The 25,068-nt window shown below is 41.9% G+C and overlaps 1 protein-coding gene across 1 annotated transcript in view; it reads left to right on the top strand.

Annotated features, from left to right (window-relative positions):
• The window catches only part of Rheb (Ras homolog enriched in brain), a 74,055-nt gene that overhangs the window by 40,654 nt on the left and 8,333 nt on the right, over positions 1–25,068 (top strand). Inside the window, exon 4 of the mRNA XM_080272404.1 lies at positions 4,109–4,238. Coding sequence (XP_080128530.1) covers positions 4,109–4,238 — 130 coding nt within the window. The remainder of the gene's footprint in view (positions 1–4,108; positions 4,239–25,068) is intronic.

The raw sequence follows: 25,068 nt of genomic DNA, 5'->3' as shown, positions 1-25,068 counted from the left end.
CCGTGACAGGCCATCCAGACTTGCCTGGTAGGAAGTTGCCCATTTTGCCTATACCTGGTAATCCGGCCCTGGTTGTATGGTGTGCACGGGGTCAGCACACCACATGGCTCACTCTACTGTTGGCTGTCCTGTGTATGAAAGTGACCTTGATATTTATAATACTGTCTGCAGCAATGAATGGCATCTAAATATTGACTGACCTTTGGTAATGCCAGCAATCACGTCATGGTCTCGGTTTAACCACCAGACAAACTGTCATCCAGTCCCTGTTGCCCAATGTTATCCAATATCTTGTCTTAAGACATCAGTAACCAAGATATTACTGATCATGTCTTTTACTTATCAGCAACACTTTGCTATTATCACACATGAGGTATTAGTAGTAACTACTGGTAATGACCTATAACAGAGTTTGTCAAGTAACAGTGATTACGTCGAGTATGGGAAGGAGCACACCACCTACCACTACAAACATCTGCTTATAGCTTCCGACTGTTTAATGTTAAACACTGACTGCATACAACCGTCAAAATGATAAATTGTATGACTACAGACCTCTATATAATACGAATATATTACTATTTTAGACAACTCTCCCATAGCAATTCTGTGTGTAGGTCCTAAGTCAATTTGCGGTGGGTGTAAGCTAAAAAATAAGCATTGCAGTTTGTGTAATTAAAAGTACTATATTAGCATGCATTTGACCCCGGTTATTGTTGCTCATGACTTTGGGATGTGGGGAGTGCTTCATGAAACTCAACTTAGCTTCTCCCCTAACTGTGATGGTGCAGGCCAGTGAAAAACAAGCTTTCACCGTTAAAAGACCCTGGCCAGTGAAAACAGCTCACTTATGTGACAGTGATGGTGTCATGGGCTGATGTGTTGGGCCAGTACATGTGAGATGTGTGAATGTGTATGTTTGTGAGTTGTGGGCTTGGCCCAGCTCACTCATTGAATGATGTCATGGGCTGATGTGCAATGCAAATGCGTGTGGAGTGTGTGTGAGTGCATATGTTTATGAGTAAGGTTCTGCCCACCTTAGACGGGCAGTAACAATGTTTTTGAGTTGAAAAATGTGCTATAATGATGGGAATGCAAATTTTCATAATGCATTGATAATGAAAACCATGATTACTAAGTGTCTCATAAACAAAACATCACTGTACAGTATTGATCCATTTCCCACAGTCCTCCTGAAAACTGACTGTGCAGTGGGACCAGAGACTTGTTGAATCAAGTTGAACAGAACTTTTCTTCTCTGGATCATTGGAGGTCTCACTTAAGCTGAATATCATCATCTAATGGTAACAGTAAATAAAAGTTATGTAATCTGATTCTTCACTGATAGATTAAAAGAAACAGTGAACTAAATTTAATTGCCATAGTTATGTTCATGTTAGATGTGAATAAGATATTATCAGCATAGCCCCCATATTTATAAATATTAAAAAAAAAAAAATATATATATATATATATATATACGCTCCCCTAAGGGGGAAGTCACGCCAGCCGCAAGCCGACACGTATCTAGCGCGGCTTGGAATATGACCTTGACCTTGACCCACTTTCACCAATTTGGAACTCAGATTTTCATCTCTACTACACACCTGTAAAATTTTGCGATGATATCTTGAGCAGTTGCGAAGTTATCTTGGTAACAGACACACAGACCTAGACCTAGTTTCACCAGTTTTAAACTTGTGATCTATTTTTTTTCCAGCTACACACTTGTAAAATTTTGTGATATCTTGAGTGGTTGCAAAGTTATCATGCTAACAAACACAGACAGACAAACACTCTGAAAACAATACTTCTAAGAGATTTTCATCCCTACTACACATCTGTAAAATCTTGTGATGATATTTTGAACAGTTGCGAAGTTATCATGGTAACAGACACAGACCTTGACCTAGATTCACCAATTTCAAACTCTTGACCAATTTTTTGCCCTACTACACACCTGTAAAATTTTGTGGTGATATCTTGAGCAGTTGTGAAGTTATCATGCTAACAGGCACACACAGGCAAATCGAAAACAATACCAACTTCACTGTCATAGCTGATAAAAAGTGCATTCATTTCGGTATGCAGTTCGGCAGAGATAGGATTACCTGTTAGCTATTCGTATTTGTCACTGATTTTGATGTTGGTAGGTGGAGGCACCCATCATTCACTCACTTGATGTAGTGCTCCCTACTTCTTAATATTTATCACTCATTTTTTGTGTCTGTCCTCCTTTCTTCCTGATGTCATTGTTTGTTACTCTTCTTTTAACTTCAGGTGGTGCTACACTAAGAGACAAACCAAATGGTTTCCCATAACTCAGGAAACCACTTATAACGCTGGGTGGTAACCATATAGCCAAGCAGCAGGGTGACGTGGTGCTTACTATGGTGCTTGTGTTAACTTCGTGGGGAGACGCAGTTGCAGTATCCATCCGGGAACCAAACTTCCATACTAATCCCCGCTTCTTGGTGCTTGGTGTGGTGAAGTGCTGTCAGCTGAATGGGAACATCAATTTCACTTCACGGGATGGCCCGGCTGGGGTGGCTGCCTGCCTGCAGTTGGTGGGGGTGCTCGATGAAAAGACTGGGATGAAACAACAACAGCAACAACTGATTTTGATGGCAACTGATTTTGATGGGATGGTTAACTCTTTGAACCTGATGACTTTTTTTTATATGTGGTTTATTCTTGTTAAGTGATTTTGATTGAGTAGTTAACCCTTTAGCTCAAGTGGCACCTTTTTCTGTTAGTTTATTCTGGGTGCCTCCACATGATTTATTAAACTTGGGAGAGACTTTATGAATTGAAGGGGTTAGATTGAGCCTTCATTAACTCCTGCATTTTTATTATGTTTATGTAACTGCATAAACAAAAAATAAGTGGTAGGTGGGGGAGCTCACCATCCACTCACTCGATGTAGTGCTGGTCTCGGGTGACTGCCCTTTCTTCCTTTCTTCTTTCTTTCCCTACTTTTCTGTCTTTCTTTCCCTCATTCTTTCGCCTTCCTTCTGTCTGTGGGTGACTCTACACTGAGTGACAAGCCAAATGGTTTCCTGTACACCAGGAAACCATTTACTATGCTGGATGGTAACCATATAACCAAAATATGGCACCTGGTGGTTTAGTGGGTAATTAAGGCACTTCAATCAGATTGAGCCAGTGCAGGTTTATATCCAAGGGGTGGGTGGGGTTTATTGTTCACGCAGTGCCACTCGGGGATGAGTAATGCGGTCACTCTTATCCTAAATGTCAGGACCAACTTGCCTAAGCCTCAGGCTCCTACGCTTCTCATTTGGCAACACAGTATTAGATGATGAATAAAGAATGAATAAACTAAAATGGTTTTCATATAGTGAATGGAATAAGGTGAAGGAAACAGAAGATTCTGGAGTGATGAAGCAGGAGAATGTATGTGTGAGGCATTACTGAACAGAAAAGGAAATGCCTAGAGATAATCATGTTGTTACCATCCCTTGCAGGATGTGGCATTAGATTGAGTATTTATTTATTTATTTTTTAAAAGGCCAATTACTGAGGCTGTTTCCAGCATTCTATATTTTTAAATTGTTTCATGTGTGTTTTTTTTAGCGTGTTCAGTAAGTGGATGGAGTAACTTTAATGCTGTATAGTTGAGTATTGTGAAACATGTCAGCTGTAACTATTGTCCGAGGGAGGAACTACCATGGGAGTGGTGTGGAACCAGTTAGTATAGTAGCTGGCCTTGTACAGCACTCCCAGGATGGGACTCATCATCATTTGTGCCATCAGAGTCTGGGCTAAGATTCTGCACATACAGTACTTGTTTCCTGTGGACAGCTAAAGTATGTTCTGTGGAGTATACTGGATGGCTTAGAAGAAAGAAAATTGAATAAAAACCTGAGGCCCTAGGTACTGGCTGGCAACAGTAAGGGCATGCAGCCAATAAAAACTTTCCCATTCTTTTTGTTGGTGGCATACTGGTGGGCCACCATTAGTGTATTGCTTTAATTGTCACTCCTGGCCAAGTCCATCAAAAAAATAACATAGCTTGTAACACCAAGGTTTGGAAAGCAGGATATAGGCCTTTCACTATTCTCTATATTTCCGATTACCACCACATTAGAGTTCCAGTGGTACTGGTGGGGAACAAGACTGACCTACATGTGGAGCGGGTGGTGTCGACTGAGAATGGACGTCGTCTTGCTGACTCATGGAAGGCCGTTTTTCTTGAGACCAGTGCTAAGCAACATGAGGTATGACCATTAATATAGATTGGGCTAAAATTGACTGACTGTATAAAGGTGGTGTTGGTATCATTCATCTTCATAATAAAACAACTTTTTTTTTTCTTGGTACAAACATTTGTGACCATTGTCAGCTACAGTCAGGCCCCTACTTGTGAAGGATCGACTTACAAAAAATTCGCTGATACAAAAAAAATTGTGTGTGTGTGTGTGTGTGTGTGTGTGTGTGTGTGTGTGTGTGTGTGTGTGTGTGTGTGTGTGTGTGTGACAGGTCAGTCATAGCAAAGAAGGATGGGATCAGGTGAAGACACTGACAAGAAGGTGAAGTGATAATTGCATTTCAGGGAAGGGTTGGGGATAAGTGGAGGAGTGGAGACAATAATGGGCTTTAATCTGGGGGAGAGAGAGAGAGAGAGAGAGAGAGAGGATAGCACAGAAGTAGGTATGCAGTAGGAAGGCGATGGGGTAGAGGGAAAGAACTTTGTGTCCTCAGTAATTATGGGATTAGGGTTGGGTTGGAGAGAGAGAGAGCACAGAAGTAGGTATGGAGCAGAAAGATGATGGGGTAGAGAGAAAATTTTCTGTCCATAGTAATTATGGGATTAGTGTTGGGTTGAAGAGAGAGAGAGAGAGAGAGAGACAGACAGACAGACAGACAGACAGGGAGAGAGAGAGAGAGAGAGAGCATAAGAATGAGAGATGGACTTGTGGGGGGGGGGGGAAACTTATGAAAGACTTTCAAGAACCAGTTATTTTTGTAGGTTGGGGATAGCCTGTATTCTCAGATTTTTAGCATAAAAATTTGTCATGTAATACAGTAAGCATACATTGTCAACTGGGATGCTTGGTTCTACTTTTGACAAACTTAGATACAGTATTGTATGTATATATATATATATATATATATATATATATATATATATATATATATATATATATATATATATATATATATGCGGAGATACTTATTTCCTCTCTGCCAAGTGAAGCTCATCAGTTTGTCAATAAAATGTACTATGGGTCACAAAAGTATCATTCCACAGGGGGTCCGATACCTACCGGAAATATTCGAACAACTGCATACATTACCAGCGTCTCATTGTATATGAACAGTGTTTACATAAATATAACATTTGCTATATGTTTGCAAGAGGATATTGCCAGTTGGCAATATATGATACCTCCCAACATTAGGGCTACCAGTGTGTGGTATATTGCAAGAGGATATTGCTAGTTGGCAATATATGATACCTCCCAGCATCAGGGCTACCAGTGTGTGGTAGGTCGGACACTAATATTTCAGTGACCTTTGTTTTGTGGTCCCAGATGTTTCACGCACATTGTGCACAGATACTTTTGTGACCCATAGTAGCTAGAAAGCATGAAATTTAATCCATACAAGTAACGTGCAGTTGTGTGTGTATGATTCATGCTAGCTTCCTAGGTAATTTTGGTCTCCATTGTGAGAAAGTGTTTTTGTACCTTTTTGTGAAATTAATTGCTTTTATACTACTTGAACTTACTCTGAGACTTTATATACAGCAGTGACCTGACATACATCTGAGTTACGTCAAGTAAGAACCGATCACATACCAGTCTATAGTAAATCGATGTCAGTTTAACTTGGGTTCAGTGGGGATAGGTTGGAGTCAAGGGCCATGTAACCTAAAATCTCAAAAAATATTTCTGCCACCCACCTGAAGTATGTCATAGACTGATCCAAGTCGTCATGAAGGTCCCTACAGAGGCTGGGGGACAGCTGGTGGTCCTGGCCGATCTCTCCAGATTGTCTGGAGGAGGCTATGAGCGAAGGGGAGAGTGAAATGGCATGGCCGAGGAAGAGCTTAGTGGTGTGGTGGGTTGGGAGCAATGCAATGAGGTGGTGAGAGAGGGATGTAGTGAGGCGATGGGAGAACAATGCAGTGGGGCAGGAGGGAAGCAGTCCAGTGAGGCAGCAGGAGAGCAGTGCAATGAGGCATCAGGAAAGCGATCCAGTGAGGTAGCAGGAGAGGAAGGCAGTTAGGCAATGAACTATACGAGATGCTACCCAAAAGTTCCCGAAATTTGACTAAAGAAAGAAAAAAATTTACGTCAAGTCCTAGTTACCACCGTCCCCTTCAAAGTACTCTCCTTGGGCATGCAGACATTGGTCCCAGTGCCTCTCCCATGATTGGAATGTGTTCAAGAAGTCCTTGAGCATCAGCTTGTTCAGGACCTTCTGTGATTTCACCTGGCTCTCCTCAGTGATGTTAAATCATAGTCCTTTCTGCTGGATTTTCATGTTCAGAAAGAGGAAGAAATCACAAGGGGCCAAAACTGGTGGCTACGGAGGATGGGGGACAACCAGCATGTTTTTTTATGCTAAAAACTGGTGAAGGATATGTGTCAGGAAAGGAGGTTGTGCATTTGTAACTCATATTTCAAACACAAAGATGCACATAAAATATACATGGTGTAGAGGGAATGGGGGATTGTGTTGAAAGGAGTCTGATTGATTACGTGCCTGTAGAGAGATCGAGGCTGGGAATGGTTGCTGATACGAGGGCCGTGAGAGGACAATGTGGAGGTCTGTCAGATCATATGATTGTGGTATGCAAGATCAAGCTGAGTGGAGTGTTCGATGAGGAGAGAGAGGAGGAGTCAGGGAGAATTCTGAAAGTGGAGAAGCTGAGGATCAGAGGAATGGCAGATGAATGCAGGGCCGAAGTAAGGGAGGAGTTAGAAACAGTGAATTGGAATGAAATGGATCTGGAGAGCCTGTGAAATGCATGTAGGGATTGCTTAGGTAGAAATGCTAAAGCGTTGTGTGGTGTGGCATGAGTAACAACAAAGAAGAAAGATATGGCATGGTGGGATGAAGAGATTAAGAGAGCAGTGGAGGAAAAGAGAAAGAAGTGGCTAGAGTGGTTACAGGACGGGTTCAAGTGTTATTAGAACTGAATATATTGAGAGCAAGAAACACATAAAGAGACCAGTGAAGAGGAACAAGAAGGAGGTAAATGATGATCTAGGAAGAAAAATGAAAGCAAATTACTCTGAATATAGGAAGTTGCTCTGGAAAGAGGCGCGAAAATGTGGAAATGAAAGTGGAAAGAAATGTGGTGTGTAGGATGTTGGTGGTAGATTAGTAACCCATGGGGATAAAGTAAGGACCAGCTGGAAAGAATATTTTGAAAGCCTGGTGAATGGGAATAGAGAGAGCAGAATCACTGTAAATATGGCTGTTTTTTGGGGTGTGCAGAGAAAGAATGCATTGCCAGGAAACATGACCCTCGCACAGGTGAAGAATGCTGTGACGCAGCTGAAAAATGGGAAAGCAGATGGGGTTGATGAAGTGTATGCAGAAATGATTAAGTGTAGTGGGGAGAGCAGAATGAAGTGCTTGTTGGAGATATGTAAGAAGGCATGGATAAGTGAAACCGTGCCAGCAGAGTGGAAAAAGGTTGCGATTGTTCCCCTGTACAAAAATAAAGGTGAGTGAAGTAAGTGCAAGAATTATCATGCCATAAGTATATTGAGTGTGGTAGGGAAGGTATATGGAAGAATTATTATTGAGAAAGTAAAAGAGATATCAGAAGTCCTAGTGAGTATGAACAGGGTGGCTTTAGGAGTGGCAGAGGATGTGTGGATCAAATATTTCCAGTGAGATAGATAGTGGAGAAGGCTTGTGAGAAGGACTATTTAGGTGTTTATGGGATTCATGGATCTGGAAAAAGCATCTGACAAAGTAGACAGAGAAGGATTGTGGAAAGTTTTGCACATGTATGGTGTAGATGGTGAGCTGCTAGGTGCTGTCAAGAGTTTTTATGATGGTAGTGAAGCATGTGTAAGGGTTAATGGGCATCTAAGTGAATGGTTCACGATCGGTGTGGGCGTGTGACAACATTGTGTGATGTCCCCATAGTTGTTCAATATACAATACATATGGATGGGGTGATGTGAGAAGGGGGTGATGAGAGAAGTAAAAACACGAGTAATGGCGAGGGGATGGCATTGGTAGTGAATGATGATGGATGGAGTATCTCAAATTTGTTGTATGCTGATGATGCAGTACTACTTGCAAATACTGGACAAGAACTTGGTAGACTAGTGCAGAGTTTTGCTGATGTCTGTGAGTGTCATACCTTGAGAGTAAATGTAGAAAAGAGTAAAGTGATGGTTATTGAGAGAGAAGGTGACTCCCAGTGTGATGTTACAGTGAATGGAGAGAGACTGGAATTGGTGAGTGAGTTCAAATACCTGGGTACAATGATAGAAATGAGAGGAAAATGTGCAAAAGAAGTGGAAAGTAGAGTGACACAAGGAAGGAAGGTAGCTGGTGCAATGAAGGCCATGATGAGAAACAGAGGATTGAGTGTTGCAGCTGCACCGGGCCTACATGAGAGAGTGTTAGTGCCATCTTTAACATAAGAATGTGAGACTATGGTGTGGTATGAAAATGGAAAGTGGAGAGTGAACAGTGGAGATGGGGCTACTGAGGAATGTATGTGGAGTACACAGAGTGGATAGGATACGAAATACCTGTAATGTGATCCGTGAAAGATGTGGACTGAAGAAGTCTGTGGACACCAGATTCAAAGAGAGTATACTGATGGTATGGTCATGTGGAAAGGATGGATAACAATAGGTTGGTGAAAAAGGTATATCTGAGTGAATTTAAAGGAGGGAGGAGGCGAGGTAGGCCAAGGAGAAGGTGGAGAGGTATGGTGGATGAGTGTGTGAGGAAGAGAGGTTTGGAAGTTGGTGAGACTAGGGAACTGACAAGAGATCGAGCTGGCTGGATGAATATTGTGAAGAGAACTGCATGATCAGAGATTTGGCACCCCATTTAAATGTGTCAGCGTCTGGATTGACTCTGTCGAATACATTTATGTGAAGCTGCAGAACATGGTGGATGTTTTGGGTGTATCACATAGAGCCAGGATTCCAGGGGCTTGAATGGTGAGCGAATGAAAGCATGGCCCATTGGATTAGGCAAATTTGGGCTGTCTGGACATTGCTACTCCTCACCCTACCCTAAGGTGGGAAAGGAGGTCCGGATGATGATGATGATGATGATGATGATGAAAACTGCTGAACAACAAGGGGTGTGTTTGCAGGTACATTATCATGGTGAAGCACCCATTTGTTTGTGCTCCATTTGTCTGGACCCTTACCTCCTACTAAAGCTATCTCAGAATGTAACTATGCATTGATGGTCTGCCCTTGAGAAATGAATTCCTTTTGAACAATGCCTTCCATGTCGAAAAAAGTGATGAGCATTGATTTCACATTGCTCTTGACCTGACGTTCTTTGATCGGGGGAAAGCTGGGCTCTTCCACTGCAGTGAGTGTTGTAACCCAGCTTTCATCATCAGTAATCACACCTGAGAGGAAGTTAGGGTCATATCTAGCCATTTTGCTTGAAGTCTGTGCTGACCTCCACGCAATGCTGGTTTTGTTCGTCAGTCAGGAGCCTCAGGACAAACTTGGCGGCAATTCGTCTCATGTCAAGGTTGCCAGACAGAATGTGTTGTCAAGTTCCATACGATAGGCCAACAATGTTACAAACATCATGGATTTTCCTCCTGCGATCCTCAAGGTTAGTTGCACAGACTTTAGCCACATTGTCAGGAGCTGAATTGGTGGAAGGACAACCAAAATGTGCTTTGTCATCAGTTGACATTTGTCTGTTTTTGAAACACACAAACCAGTCATAGGTTTGTGTAACCTACAAAGCGTAGTCACCAAATGCTTGTTTTAACATTTTATGAGTTTCTGCCACATTCTTCCTGAGCTTCACACAAAACTTGATGCACACACATTGCTCTTTCACATCCTCCATTTTTGTGATCACAAAATCGCAAACTGACCCAAACACAACGATGAAAACACACACATATGCAGCAGATGCATCCACCCTGCACAACACCACTTGACACTAACAAACAAACAGTGTGTACACTGCCACCTAGCATCCACACACCGTACGACGAGCAGTTTCTGCCCTCCTTTCAAATTTCTGGAACTTTTGGGCAGCACCTCATATGTGCAATGAGGCAATGGGGCAGGTCAGGGACGATTCAGGCAGTGATGAAGATGAGGAGGCAGACAAGATGGAGGCAGATGAGGCAGGGCTTAACATTTGTACTCCACTAATTGATGACCTCAGCTCTACCTCAATGCTGGTGCTTGTCAAACAAGGGAAGGAGGAGGTAATAGTGGTCTGTTGTGCTTTCTTTTTCTTAGTCACCAGGAGCTCCCTGTACTGTTTCAATTGTTGCTCTGTGCCATATGTCGTCACATTGCTCCTCACTGGGTTCAGATCTTTGTCCTGGACATAGGCAGCGGCATTGCCAATCTTGGCCAGGAACAAATTGGCTTGACGTCCCGGTTGTCCTCGCCACTCTCATGTGTCTCCACTGTTTGTTCCCTTAGCTTAGTGAGTTTCTCTGTAGACAACTGCTTGGTGTGGCTCCCCAAGACTTCTTGGACATCAGTCTCATCGACCTCTTCAAACCCTGCCTCGAGAGATCAGTGATTTCACAACAGATGCCATCCACAGCCGGGAACCTTGTGAAAGAGTGGATGCACTTAGGTCATACCTACCTCCAGATGGCATTGAGCATGCTTGCCTGAACCTCTTTCCATGCGTCCATTATGTTATCAACAGCATTTTTAAAAATATTTTTTCCAAAAGAGGTGTACTGCTTCAATCTTCTCGGAGTTGCTCACCCTCACCTTTTGTTCCTTGTTGTGATGGAGGTAGTGGGCCTTGAAGGTGGTGAGCATCCCCTGATATGGGCTGGAGCAACGATGCTGTGTTGGGAGGCAGGTACACCACCTTGATATTGTTGTTCCAATTCTTCATGCTGGTAGGATGGTTCAGGGCATTGTCCACAAGGAGGAGAATGCAGTTTGCCACATTGTTCTGCCTAGCTAAGTCACGCTGATGGAGAGACAGGTACCCTGCCATGTAGTATCAGCAGAGTGCTGTGATCAGCTAAACTATGGGGTTACTTTTTCAAAGAAACCCCAGCTTCTCTGTAACTTGCCCCAGCAGTGTCCAGGGGTTCTCCCATTGCTAGATGAGCAGAGGTTTTAGCTTAAGGTCCCCCTTTGCATTCAGGCCAAGAAGGAGGGCAAGATGGTTGTTGGCTGCCTTAAATCTGGGCATCTGTCATTCTTCCTCTCTAATGTACTGTAGATTTTTTGGGAGATATGTTTCCCAAACAGGCTCATTTTGTCAAAATTGAGGACCTGTTTTGGAGAATATTTTCTTCCTTGATAATTGCTATATGCTAGGCAGGGAAGTTCTCCGCTTCCATGTACTGTAGTCAGTTACTAGCAGGGTCACATGTCTAAAGCCAACCAGAACCGTAAACCGTTTGAACCACTGTGTGCTGGCCTTGAGCTGCTCCTTTACTTCCACTCCCCTCTTGAGATCTTTTCACAGATCAAGTACCTTTGGGCAGATGAAGCAACGCTACATCCGGACTTCCTCCGGCAACCCGGACTTTTTCCAATATATCAGACATTAGTCTGCATGTAACCAACTTTTTTTCATTAGCACTGTTGCTTCATTACTTGTTATCCAACTCATATTCAGCAATCTGCATCCTCAAGATCCTGACCCACTGCAGTGCCCATCCAACGCCCGTCATCATGGTCACGACAACCACCCAATACCCATCCAACACCCATCATTAAGTTCACAACAACCACCCAATGCCCATCCAACACCCATCATCAAGGTCACAACAATCACCCAATGCCCATCCATTGTCCATCATCAGGGTCATGAGAACCACCCAATGCCCATCCAACACCCATCATCAGGGTCACGACAACCACCCAATACCCATCCAGTGCCTATCATCAAGGTCATGAGAACCACCCAATGCCCATCCAACACCCATCATCAGGGTCACGACAACCACCCAATACCCATCCAGTGCCTATCATCAAGGTCATGAGAAGCTACCCAAATATCCTCATCAGGTCAGGCAGTCTGAACTTCTTCTGGCTTTGTTGGACTTTTCCCGATACAGTAGAGTCTTCATACAACATGAGATAGGTTATGAAGAACCTTGTGCAAAATCAGTTTTGCGCTGAAACATGACATATTTTCAGTACATGTAAAATAGGGGGTTAGGTTCTAGGAGCCTCATATGTTTCATTAAAAATATATTTAAAGATAGATTTTTACTAATATGTCTGTCTTAAGACACCCAAGACAGTGTGTTTACATATGATATCACTGACGGGACACATCTGTGCATACTGCATTCTAACCTAACCTAACAGATTAGTTTTGCCCCCTAATACTTCCCATAAAAACTTTAATCACCAAGGATTGCCATTAAGCCTCTTGATAGTCCTCATTACCAATCAAGCAAAAATCTTTGGCCTAAACAACACGTGAATAATGGCCACCCAGCATCACGGATATTTCGCCAGGAATCACTTTCGGTGCTTATTTAAAAAAAAAAAAAAAAAAAAAAAAAAATGCAGTGTGAAACGACTGTATTTTTGAAAGCCATTAGTCATTAACAATAAAGGAAATAAAAAAAAGATATAAAGAAGTCATGAGCATGGAGTGATTGTGTCTTTCTCACTTCTCAGATACTGTACACACAAATGCAGTGATCATGAATAATAAGTAAGTTAGCCAAGCATTATAATTTGTATGACAGTATAATTCACAAGAACTGAACCCACATAATTATCTTACCATATTTATATCAACACGTTGGATCTTCACATATCATAAGATCCGAATTTTCTTGACCAGAGATTGTCAGTTCATAACAAAGATTGGGCACAAAGCTTTTTTTTTTTTTTTTTTTCCCACACACATTACACTAAAGGGGAAGACATGAATTTTACTGTTCCGTCATCATTAACTTTTTTTTCCAACCAAGAAAACTATCCACATCGTAAACACACCCGACTCACTTTATCTGCCTGATCGTGTGCATTTAAGCTACCACACCACACGCCACTTTGTCCAACAATTTGACATTTTTATGTAGAATAAATGCTTTTTTTGTGTGTGTGTTCATAGCACTTTCATGTTGCTTAGGCATAACTAAAGGTAGTTTGGCACCACATGCTTAGAGTTCTGAGAGGAAATGAGGCGCAAGGAAATAAGCAAATAAGCTTCTCATCACAGTGACCATCCACACAACACTGAGGCAGGCTGTGGCAGGTGGTATGGGACATGGGTCACGTGGGTCGGGTCGGGTCGAGGAGGCCAGTCAGTGACCGACAAAAGCATAACACATGAGTTGTAGGCCTGCCTGGAAACCCAATACCTAAACGCACCCATTTCTCACAGTTTCCCTAGTGCAGTTAAGAGAAATTACCATGCTATTAAGTAATTATTGGAAAAAATAAAAACCTGTGTAATTGTAAGATCATTGTTTCTTTTTGTCTTCAATCACAACTCTGCTTTATAAGAATGTGGTCCGGTAGGCTCCTTGAGTCCGATAAAAGCGAATTCCGGTATATTGAAGTCCATTGTATCGAGGTTTTACTGTATATTTATGCAGGCAAACCCCTATTTACGACCCTTATAAGAGATACCCCAGAATAGTGATGGGGGTAGAAATACCACCCTACCCTGCCTGATGATGGCCAAGCCCTGGTTTAATGAGTTTTTTTTTTTTTTTTTTTTTTTTTTTTTTTTTTTTTCATGATAATTTATACTAAAGTTTTGTGTTTAGGTTGATTTATAAATTGTTTTTTAAAACTTAGATTAATGTGTTTTAGTCATAGGTGGAGTGAACACTCTCATTTGGGGTATAGATTCTCGCCCATCAGATGAGGTACAAAACATTGTGGACAACAAGGCAATTAAACAAAAAATATTTTGTGTGTGACAATTGAACATCTAACCTGTCATGGAATACATAATACAATAATAATTTTTAAAAAATACTGTATTAATAATTATGAAAGCCTTGAAGAGTAAAGATTAGCTGCATTAATGAAAACTGTGGCATTGATAAATCATGTGTTTACATTTGGGCTATTCAAGGGAAAACGCTTTGAAAATACAAAGGAATTTCTAAATAAATGTTGGAAAATAAGAGAGAAGAAAATAAAGGAGCTCAGGAACCAGAACAGTAACAAAAACAACATAGAGGCCATTGAAAAGGCTATTACGATCACATCATCAATCACATTCCCCCTCAGGAGAATTCTCTGTCAAAACATCGATTCTTCGTCACAAGAATTCACACCTTGGACAATTCTGCATCATTCATACATTATTATTATGCATAAAAGATGTTTATTTAATTATCCTGGGACCGTCTGATGGTGGGAATGTATACAATGCTGCTGCTTCTTCTCTACCGAGTTTGAATACGAGTTGGAGATTGCATTCTCCAGTGACCTTGACTGGGTACAAGCAATACGGGTACAGGTTTTAGGCTTAGGTTAGCTTCTTTTGCAGCTGTTAGACCATTTAGATTGGCTTTAAACTTTTTTTTTTATTTTTTAACATATGGGTAGGTTTAGGACTTGGTTGGGGGGAAACCCAAGGCTCAAAAATGCATCGCTATTCTTTGCATGTTAAATCGTCCCTGATTTATGATACCCCGCGTAGTGATGGGTTTTTATTTAACCAATTGCATCGTTAAACCGGTGTTTGCCTGTGTGTGTGTGTGTGTGTGTGTATGTGTGTATTTATATATAAGTAGAACCTCTCTCATTCAGACTATATGGGGAGAAGGGTTGTCCGAATTATCAGATTGTCCGGACCATCAGGGTAATCTCCAGTTCATACCAAAAACTATCTACATATGGTATGTTTGTTAATTATTAACATATGTGGCATTTTTAGAGTTTTTCTTTTATTTTCACCACAGTCACTGTTTGTAACATCAAATTTTAAAGCAAACCGTCTAATTTTATCTTTGTTTTTCTTGATGTCCGACACAGTTTGTTTGGCGATACCAAACTCGTTCACGAGTTTTCCTGGAGGAACACCAACCTCTAGTTTATCCAGCATTTTCACTGTATCTGCAATACTTAGTGTTACATGCTTCCTTTTAACACCTTTATTCATTGCAGAAGCTACACTTGCATTAAGGGGCATGGTAGCGAGGATTAACTTTTGAAATACAGCGTGAAAATATAAATGGTTGGTGAACTAGTTGATGGAACGAATACTAGCGTGTGTTTAAACAGGCGCCCATGTTGCGACCTAGCGTGATCCGAGACTAAATGAATGACGATCACTTTCTGCGCTGATACTGAAAATGACTTTAGAATTACTTTCAACATATTTTTGGAGCTTATTGTTTTTAAATTTTGTCCGAATTAACAGAAATCCGGATCAAAGGGGTCCGGTCCAAAGAGGTTCTACTGTATATATATATATTTACAGTATACAGTAAAACCTCGATATAACAGACTTCAATAGACTGGAATTCGCTTTTATCGGACTCGAGGAGCTACTGGACCAAATTCCTATATACATCGGAAAAAGTCTGATAAAGCCAGAAGCAGTCCGGAATGCCTGACCACTTCAGCTGTGTTCACCACAATAAGGTAAATAAAAGACATGTTCATCAGTGTAGAGTACAGTATTATTATATATATTATACCATTTGATTAATGTAGTGAAGTTATAACACAGTACAGTACATCAGTGGTAGTCAAAACAGTTTAAAAACTGTTCATGTGATCCGGACTAATATCGGAAAAAAGCCCTGATTATCAGGGGGAAGTCTGGATGTCGCTTTTATCAGAATTTCGCATTTTTCAGAATGGTTTGGGCCCCAATTAGTCCATTATAGTGAGGTCTATATAAATATATATATATATATATATATATATATATATCCACACACACACACACACACACACCGCTCGCTGGCGCAGTGGTAACGTTCTCACTTGCCATCTGGTAAACGGGAGTTCGCGCCTCGCTCAGGTTGCGAAAAGTTTCACTGACGAAGTGGGTGGTTACTGTCCCCCTTGAGCGGTGGTTACTGTCCCCCTTGAGCAAGGGGACGGGTGTGTGGGTGTGTGAAGGTCACAGCCTTGCCCTTAGATCGGACTATATGAGCTCTCAGCTCCCTTCCGGGAGGGTAAAATGCTGACGATCACGACCATCAAGTGTTCCTGACCGACCCGGTGAATTACACACATACAGTAATTCCTGTAATATCCACATGCCCAATATCCGGACTCCCCAATGTCCAGACATTTTTGGCCCAGAAATGGCCAAGAAAGTAACAAAACAAAAGAGAATGTCAACATTGTTTTTAAAACCGTACTTTGAACTTGGCACGCGACACTGAACAGCTGTGTTTACGCTTGGCCCCTTGCTTCCCCCTCCCCAGTTACCGCCTAACTACCATCATGACTAGACGCTCATCGCACTGGATATCGCACATGCTCGTTTTTGTGATTAGATAGTGAATAAACTGCAATACCTCGCCACTAGACCACATGGGAATTTACAGTGTTGTGCAGTGATAAGAAATTAGAATTCAGAATGCACGGATTAAGTAGAGAGTGCAAACTGGCAGTTGAAACTGGTGTGGCGCAATTAAGAACGGAATGTGCAGTGTTAAACAATTATAACTCACAGTGCACAGGATTAAGTGCAGCACAACAATGGATTACTGTACATGCTTCAAGAGCATTTTCACCACTACCAGAGCCTTAGAGGATGCGGGTAAACCTTCTTGACGTTACTGTTGTAAGTACCCTGTACACTGCTAAATATTTTCCATACTCACTTCTAAGTCCTCATTCTCTGGTTCCTTTTCATTTATTTCATGCTTTCTCTCCCTTATTTGTGTGAATAGGATCTTAAATAGGTGCTGTGAATGTCCGGTAGGGAGTTATTTAGGTGGCTTTCAAAGTTAGGTTGGGTTGGGGTGTATAAATACCTGTCCAGGGCATTTTTCCCAAGTCCCGGACAAGACCAAGTTCTGGACATTGTTTGGGCTCTATTATGTCGGATCTTGGAGGGATTACCGTACATACGAGGTGCTACCCAAAAGTTCCAGTAACTTGAATATTGTAGGAAACTAAGTTATTTTACCTCCTAGTTCTCACTGTCGCCTTTGAAGTAGTCCCATTGGGCATGTATACAGTGGTCCCAGCTTTTTTTTTCCACGAGTCCATGCATCCCTGGAAGGTTTCAGGTGTGATGGTCTTGAGCACCTCCTGTGATTCTGTCTGGATCTCCTCAGTTGAGTCAAATTGATGCCCTTTCAGTGGTAATTTCAGCTTAGGAAACAGGAAAAAGTCACAGGGGGTAAGGTCAGGTGAATAGGGTGGGTGGGGAATGACTACTGTGTTTGTGGAATCCAGGAGCTGCAGGACAACAATTGATGTGGGGGCGGGGGCATTGTCATGATGCAGGACCCAGTCCTTGTTCTGCCACTGTTCTGTATGTTTGCGGCAGATGTTCTCCCTCAGATGCTGCAAAGCTTCACAGAAAAACTTTCTGCTGACAGACTGACCAGGTGGGACGAATTCCTTGTGAACAATCCCTTGGATATCAAAGAAAACGATCAACGTCGACTTGACATTTCTGCGAACTTGACGCATTTTTTTCAGCCATGGTGAATTGAGAGACTTTCATTGCGATGACTGATGCTTTGTCTCCGGGTCATAACCATAAACCCATGATTCATCACTTGTTATGACCTTGGAGATGAAGGTGGTGTCATCTCTGACCTGATTTTTGAGCTCCCTGCAAGCTGCAACACGACATGCCTTCTGCTCGTCACTCAAAAGTCTTGGCACAAATTTTGCAGTGATGCGTCTCATGCCCAACACATCTGACAAAATGCGTTGCACGCTCCCATATGACAGTCCAACGATATCACAAACATCATGGATAGTTCGTCTACGATCTACAAGGATAGCCTGATGAACATTTCCGACGTTTTCTGGTGTTCTTGTTGTTGACGGTCGTCCAGAACAGTCATCGTCTTCAATGGACGTTCATCCTTCCTTGAACCACTTGAACCAGAAAAATGTTCTGCTTTGGGCCATGGCATTGTCACCAAAGACCTACTGAAGCAACAGGTGAGTTTCTGCAACCGTCTTGTTGATCTTGAAGCAGAACTTGATGCAGGTTCTTTGTTCCGTGAGGTCCACCATTGCAAAACTGCCAAACCACCTACACACCGTGTTACAGTAGTTAGCGCAGCTCAACAACACATTCGCTCATAGACACAGCTGGGGCCACGCTGACACACAAGGGATGCTGCTGACTCCTCCTAGTGGCAAAAGGCAAAACTGCAAACGGTTGGCTTGCTCTGTTCAAAGTACTGGAACGTTTGGGTAGCACCTCATATATATATATATATATATATATATATATACACATACTACATACATCTATCTATCTATATACCTAGGCTGCTTCCCCCAAGGAAAGGGAGGTAGCCGAGACAGGACGACACACTCCCCATTTACTCATCCATTCAAACACATTCATTCGCATTTTAGCTCCAAAGGGGAGAACGGACAGATCCTCACCGCACCACACTGCACAAGGGTCAACTGAGCAATGCAATCAGTGACATCCGCAGCAGGGCCCGACAGCAGAGCTGGTTTACCCCTGCCACATCATAACAGACTCATCCCCTTACCCGCACCTGACCTGAAATAGCTGGTCAGAACAAATACGGGAGAATATCCCCTCAGGGCTGCGTCATCACTTTTTCATTCACAATTTCTCTCCACCCATTTCTGTCACGCACAGCCACTCTTCCTTGCTCAACAGACATCCCTCTCGCATCCAGCACTCTCTTCGCACTGTCCATCCATCCTATTCGTGGTCTTCCTCTCAGCCTTACACCTCTCACATCAGATCTAGTTATCTTTTTCACCAATCGCTCATTATCCATTCTCTCCATATGCCCAAACCATCGCAACACCCTCTGCTCAACTCTACCAGCCATCTCCCGAACAACTCCGGTTCTCCTTCGCACTTCATCATTCTGCACTCAATCCATACGCGTCACTCCACACATACTCCTCAGACACCTCATCTCCATTACATTTAAACTTTTCCTCTCTGCTACACCCATACATACATACATATATATATATATATATATATATATATATATATATATATATATATACACGCACCGCAAATTGATTTAGGACCTACACACAGGGAGAGTTGTCTGTCTTTTATTTGTGTTTCCACCTCCAACAACTGAACTTTTTGGGCAAGAAGAAACTGGCAACTCCTCTGGTGTTGGCAGGAGGTGGTGAAACTCAGCACGTCAGTGCTTGCCCAGAAGCGAGAGTGGGACTGTATATGTTCCCGTCGCTCCAAGCTTGCACCTCCCTCTTTTTTTCGTGGTAGGTGGGGGCACTCACCATCCACTCACTCGATTTAGTGCTGCTCTTGGGCGTCTGGTCTTTCCTCTCAACTGAGGAGATCCAGACAGAATCGCAGGAGGTGCACAAGACCATCACGCCTGAAGCCTTCCAGGGATGCATGGACTCGTGGAAAAAATGCTGGGACCACTGTATACATGCCCAAGGGGACTACTTCGAAGGCAACAGTGAGAACTAGGAGGTAAGGTAACTTATTTTCCTACAATATTCAAATTGCTGGAACTTTTGGGTAGCACCTCGTCTGTATGTGTGTGTGTGTATATATATATATATATATATATATATATATATATATATATATATATATATATATATATATATATATATATATATATATATATATATATATATATATATATATATATATATATATATATATATATATATATATATATATATATATATATATACTATATATATATATATATATATATATATATATATATATATATATATATATAGATGTACAGGGAGAGAGAGAGAGAGAGACTACCAAACTGAAAACCTTGTACAGTGCAGTAATGAAGAAGCATAGGCAAGATCTGTATGTATCATTTTTCTATCCACTAAAAGATTGTTTCACTGTAGAAGCTGATTTTAAACGAAGTTGCTCGCCATTAATCATTCCCTCGTCTCAAGAGTTTGTGTCCCCTTATTGTCCCTATCTTCTGTCTTCTTTCTTGTTATATTCAGTGAATCACATCTTTATTTACACTACAACGAGAAGTGATTGTAAATATTACAACTAAATAAAGATTGTAAGAACTATTGGTTGCGGGCAATTTGTGTTAATATCAACAGTATGTGTACACTCTCTGCGTACATACACCCACACAGCCACCACACTTACACACCACCGGTGCACATTATACCTCACTCAAGTAACTGTTTGGCTTTTTTTTTCTTTCACACCCGCTTATTGAACCTTTACTTGTTTTCAGTAAGACTCATAGAGAATCAGGCAAAACAGTAAGAGAAATCATCAGTAAAAGGTATTTTAATGCTTGTTTTGTCCATATCCTATATCCTGATATCAACAGTAGTTGCCATTATACACGGCTTTTATTCGCTTCTGTTTAGAGTAAAACTCGTGTGGGAAGGCTCCCCACATACAGCTCCTTTCAGTAGGATGGAGTCAAAGGCTTTTCATCTCATCAACTCTCCTCCTCTTACTGCCTTCCTTCAACCTCTGTCTCTTCACTGTACTGTTGCCTCTTTATCTCTTTTCTGTCGCTCCATCAATGGTCACTGCTTCTCAGAACTGTCTGCTTGCATCCCTCCACCTCTACGACGAGTGCATAGCACCCGTCTAGCAACAAACTCTCATCCCTTTTCTGTCCAGCCCTCTAATGCAAGAGTTAACCGTTACTCCCATTACTCCCAGTCCTTCATTTATGCAACAGGTCAACTCTGGAACTGTCTCCCTCTGTCTGTATTTCCTACTTCCTATGATCTCCAGTCTTCCAAACGCAGTGTGTCCAGGCATCTCGAAATGAACAGATCTTGAATTTTTTTTTCTCTTTCTTTCTCTCTCTCTCTCTCTCTCTCTCTCTTTTTTTGAAGGAACTGTTTTGTGGGCTCAGCCTTTGGTTCCTTTTCACAAAAAAAAAAAAGTATCAGTTCAGTATCGGAAAAAATGCAAATACTGTACGGTAGTATTGTCAGTATAGCTGTTCCGCAAATCATATTGGTTACAATGCTAGCATAAAGGTGGCCATCTGAAGATAAGAACAGTAGGACATTGATTTAACATACTTGTTATATTAGTTTAAGATGGTGGATTTAAAATGAGACCATAAAGTAAGGACTCCTTATTATAATTTTTTTCAAAGTAGTCAGTTTGGCATGTCAGTTTAAGATTATCAATTTAAAATGAGACCCTAAAGTATGGACTCAGTATCAGTTTTAAGTTATTATTATTATTCCTTTTTTCAAACTAGTCAATTTGGCATGTCTTTTTAAGATTATCAGTTTAAAATGAGACCCTAAACTAAGGACTCCCTATCAGTTTTATTATTATTATTCTTTTTTTCAAACTAGTCAATTTGGCATGTCATATTCCCTCCAGATGCTACAAGTGTTTTGTCACAAACTCTTGTCCCACCTGCTGTTCGTGCGCATGGCGGCACCCTTCAGTCAGCAGCTTGCACTGCTGTACATATCCTCAGTTCATGTACACTACACCTGCTAAATTAGCTGGTTATGTCCTAGCAGCAAATGAAAATCACATCATTCTTCCATCCATCATCATCATCATCAGGTTGGCCTGGGGTGCTGATGAAAGTGCATTTTACTTGCAAAGACATTAAATTTGTAGCATGCAAAGTGATATACAAGTGATTATTGTTTGAATTTTTTTTTTTTTTTTTTTTTTTTTTTTCCCCCCCCACAATATGTAATAAGTGTGTACATAGTAAGTGCAGGCAGTAAGCTGAGAGAGAGAGATGAGAGACAGGCTGTGAGCAATGTGTGTGTGTATGTTGTATGTACAGTGAATCCTCGTAAATTGGTGCAATTTAGGTCTGGACCACTGCCGTGATTTACGAATTCCATGATTTATGGATGATAACTCTTATGTGAAAAATTAATTTGGGTCTGGACTTTGGCCAACCTGCCCCCACAGCACCCTACTTGCACCTATCTAGGCACCAACAAACACAAACATACAAATTTAGGAATATTCAGTGCATGTATTAAACAGAAATAAGCAATGTTAAGGGATCTCACCTTAATCCTATGATGAAATTGCTTAAGTGAATGGAGTGGGGTGGTGTTGGAACTTCTCTCCCTTCTCAACACGACGAATGAGCTCCAACCATTGACAGTACAACAACAGTGGCAGCTTCTTGAGGCCATACTGCTTAGAGCGCGTCATCGGAGGGTCAGGAGGGGCCATGGCAGGTAGGAGGCGAGGGGAAGTTGCATAAAAAAGGCAGGTAGCTCTCGTGCTCCACGGCGACAGTCTGTAGTCTGCGGACTGGCGGGACAAGAACAACGACAACAACATGGCGGCATTAGTATGTATATTTGCCACCAGGGACATGCAGCGATTGGATGTTGGGTTGCGATTTTCAGTTTGAATGCCGCAGTTTATGGTTCTCCACAGAAAAGGCCCACTTAGTTGCCTAGGTCCGTGATTTTCATGACTTAACAGTGATTTAAGGTTGCCGGCAGTCTGACGGCCACTTAGCCGTGATTTTACGAATCCGTGCTTTATGAACACGTGATTTACGAGGATTGACTGTATACAGTATATGTTTTTATGTGTGTGCATGCCTGACCAGCTGATTGAGTGCAAACAAACCATTTCATGTCCCATAATTTTAGCTGTGTTGATGTATGATCATTTGTTTTAACGAAAAATTTAGTTGATAGAAGAAAAACTACATACAGTAATCTCTTGATTATCCTGATGGCCATTACCCAGACACTGTGATCTGGCTTTTCTAAACCATTATTCGTACATTTTTTCCCATTATCTGGACAAAATGTTTGTGTCCATTTGAAAATTATAGTCACACAAAATATTTCCTCCTGGACAGGTAAGAATAGCCTGCAGGCGCTGCCATGTTGAACAGATTTGTTTATCCTCTGTCCACCAGACACCCCCATTACTTGCTCTCAGTTCATGCGCGTCACTGTGTAGTGAGCTCTTCCCGGACCGTCGTTATGGCAGCACACATGGTAGCTTTTGTGGTGGTTCCCTACCTGCTTCAGGCTTTGCTGTTCCTTGCATGCCTCATCTTAGGGTGTGATCATGACCACTTCGCAAGGGAAAAAGAAGATGGTAGTGCCTAATCTTTGGAAGTGGCAGATCCTGGGTAAGATTGGTGAGGAATGGTCGAATCGTGAGTGTAGACATTGATTTTATTCTAGCCCACTGTGCTGTACCATGATTTTTTTCTATTTTACCATGGTTTTATTCCATTTTACCATTATATTTTGTGTGCCCAGGCTCAGATGTATAGAAATGACAATGATTAGGTGGATGTGCAGTGCATCCCTGTGTGCAAGGCCTGGGGGGCTTAGGTTTATGATTGAAAAGTTGAGAGGCAGGACAGAACTGGAGTGTATTGGTGTTGTCATGAGGAGAGGTAGATTGAAGTGGTTTGGGCATGTGGAGAGGATAAGGGATGATAATTGGGTGCAGAAAGTGTGAAGTGTTTATATTTGGGGTGGGGTTGTAAGGGGTAGACCGAAAAAGACCTGGGACAAGCTCATTAAATGTGACCTCAGGGTTAAGGTACTGAACAGGGGGCTCCCAGAGGTCGAGCAGCATGGAGAGCCGCCATTAGGTGACCAAAGCCGATGCATGCAATCATGTTGGAGTCTTCAAAAACAAAACAAAACAAACGAACTCCATTTTTCATGTGTAGCCATTTTTTTCATGTTTTTTCATGTCATTGCAGCAGTGGTGATTGCTTGTCTAGGGCTGATGAGTCTGCTACACTGGCTTGTAAAGTTTGGTTATGTATGAATGGCGGCCATTGTAGAAGTCCAATCTCCAGACAGAGCTACTACCTGGACATGCCTTTGGCTCTATTATGTTGGATAATCGAGGGATTACTGTTATGAGTGCTGGCAGTGAGGTTAGAGACACAAGAGGCAGACTGTGTGTGTGTGTGTGTGTGTGTGTGTGTGTGTGTGTGTGTGTGTGCATGTGTAATTCACTGGGTCTGTCAGGATCACTTGATGGTCGTGATCATCAGCTTTTACCCTCCCGGAAGGGAACTGAGAGCTAATATAGTCTGCTCTAAGGGCAAGGCTGTGACCGTCACACACGCACACACCCGTCCCCTTGCTCAAGGGGGATAGTAACCACCCACTTCGTCAGTGAAACTTTTTGCAACCTGAGCGAGGCGCAAACTCCCGTCTACCAGATGGCAAGCAAGAACGTTACCACTGAGCCAGTGAGCGGTGTGTGTGTGTGTGTGTGTGTGTGTGTGTGTGTGTGTGTGTGTGTGTGTGTGTGTGTGTGCCTGACCAGCTGATTAGAGTGTAAACAAACCATATTCCATAAATATAATCATGTTGATTTATGACCATTTTTTAAAATGAAAAACTTTGTTGAAAGAAGTACATACCATTGAGTGCTGGCAGTGAGGTGTAAGAGATGAGAGGCAGGTAGGGTGGGTGAATGGGGATTCTAGGCTACACTGTCATGTTCTTCAACCACTGTAGGCCCAAGCAGCAGTAACTCATCTTTTGGGGGTGCTGGAGCAGTCACTTCTACGTTTTCATATGCCAATAAATGTATCTTTTGTATTTTGTGTCTCCCTCAGGTACTATCCTAATATTTTTTCCTCATGAAAACAATAATCCAATTTAGTGTGACCGATTTAAAGCAGATTCCTTTGTAACCTGTATTGTTTTAATTGACGCCTTACTTTGAGAAATGTTTTGTGTACAGGGAGACCTGTATAGGATTTTATTGGGGTTATGCCCCCTGTAGAGGGGTTGGGGA

The sequence above is a fragment of the Coenobita brevimanus genome, chromosome 50, assembly GCF_032717465.1.
Source record: "Coenobita brevimanus isolate Jiangsu-jjx chromosome 50, ASM3271746v2, whole genome shotgun sequence".
In the NCBI taxonomy this organism is placed as follows: Eukaryota; Metazoa; Arthropoda; class Malacostraca; order Decapoda; family Coenobitidae; genus Coenobita; species Coenobita brevimanus.
This window is presented reverse-complemented; position numbering and strand designations above follow the sequence as displayed.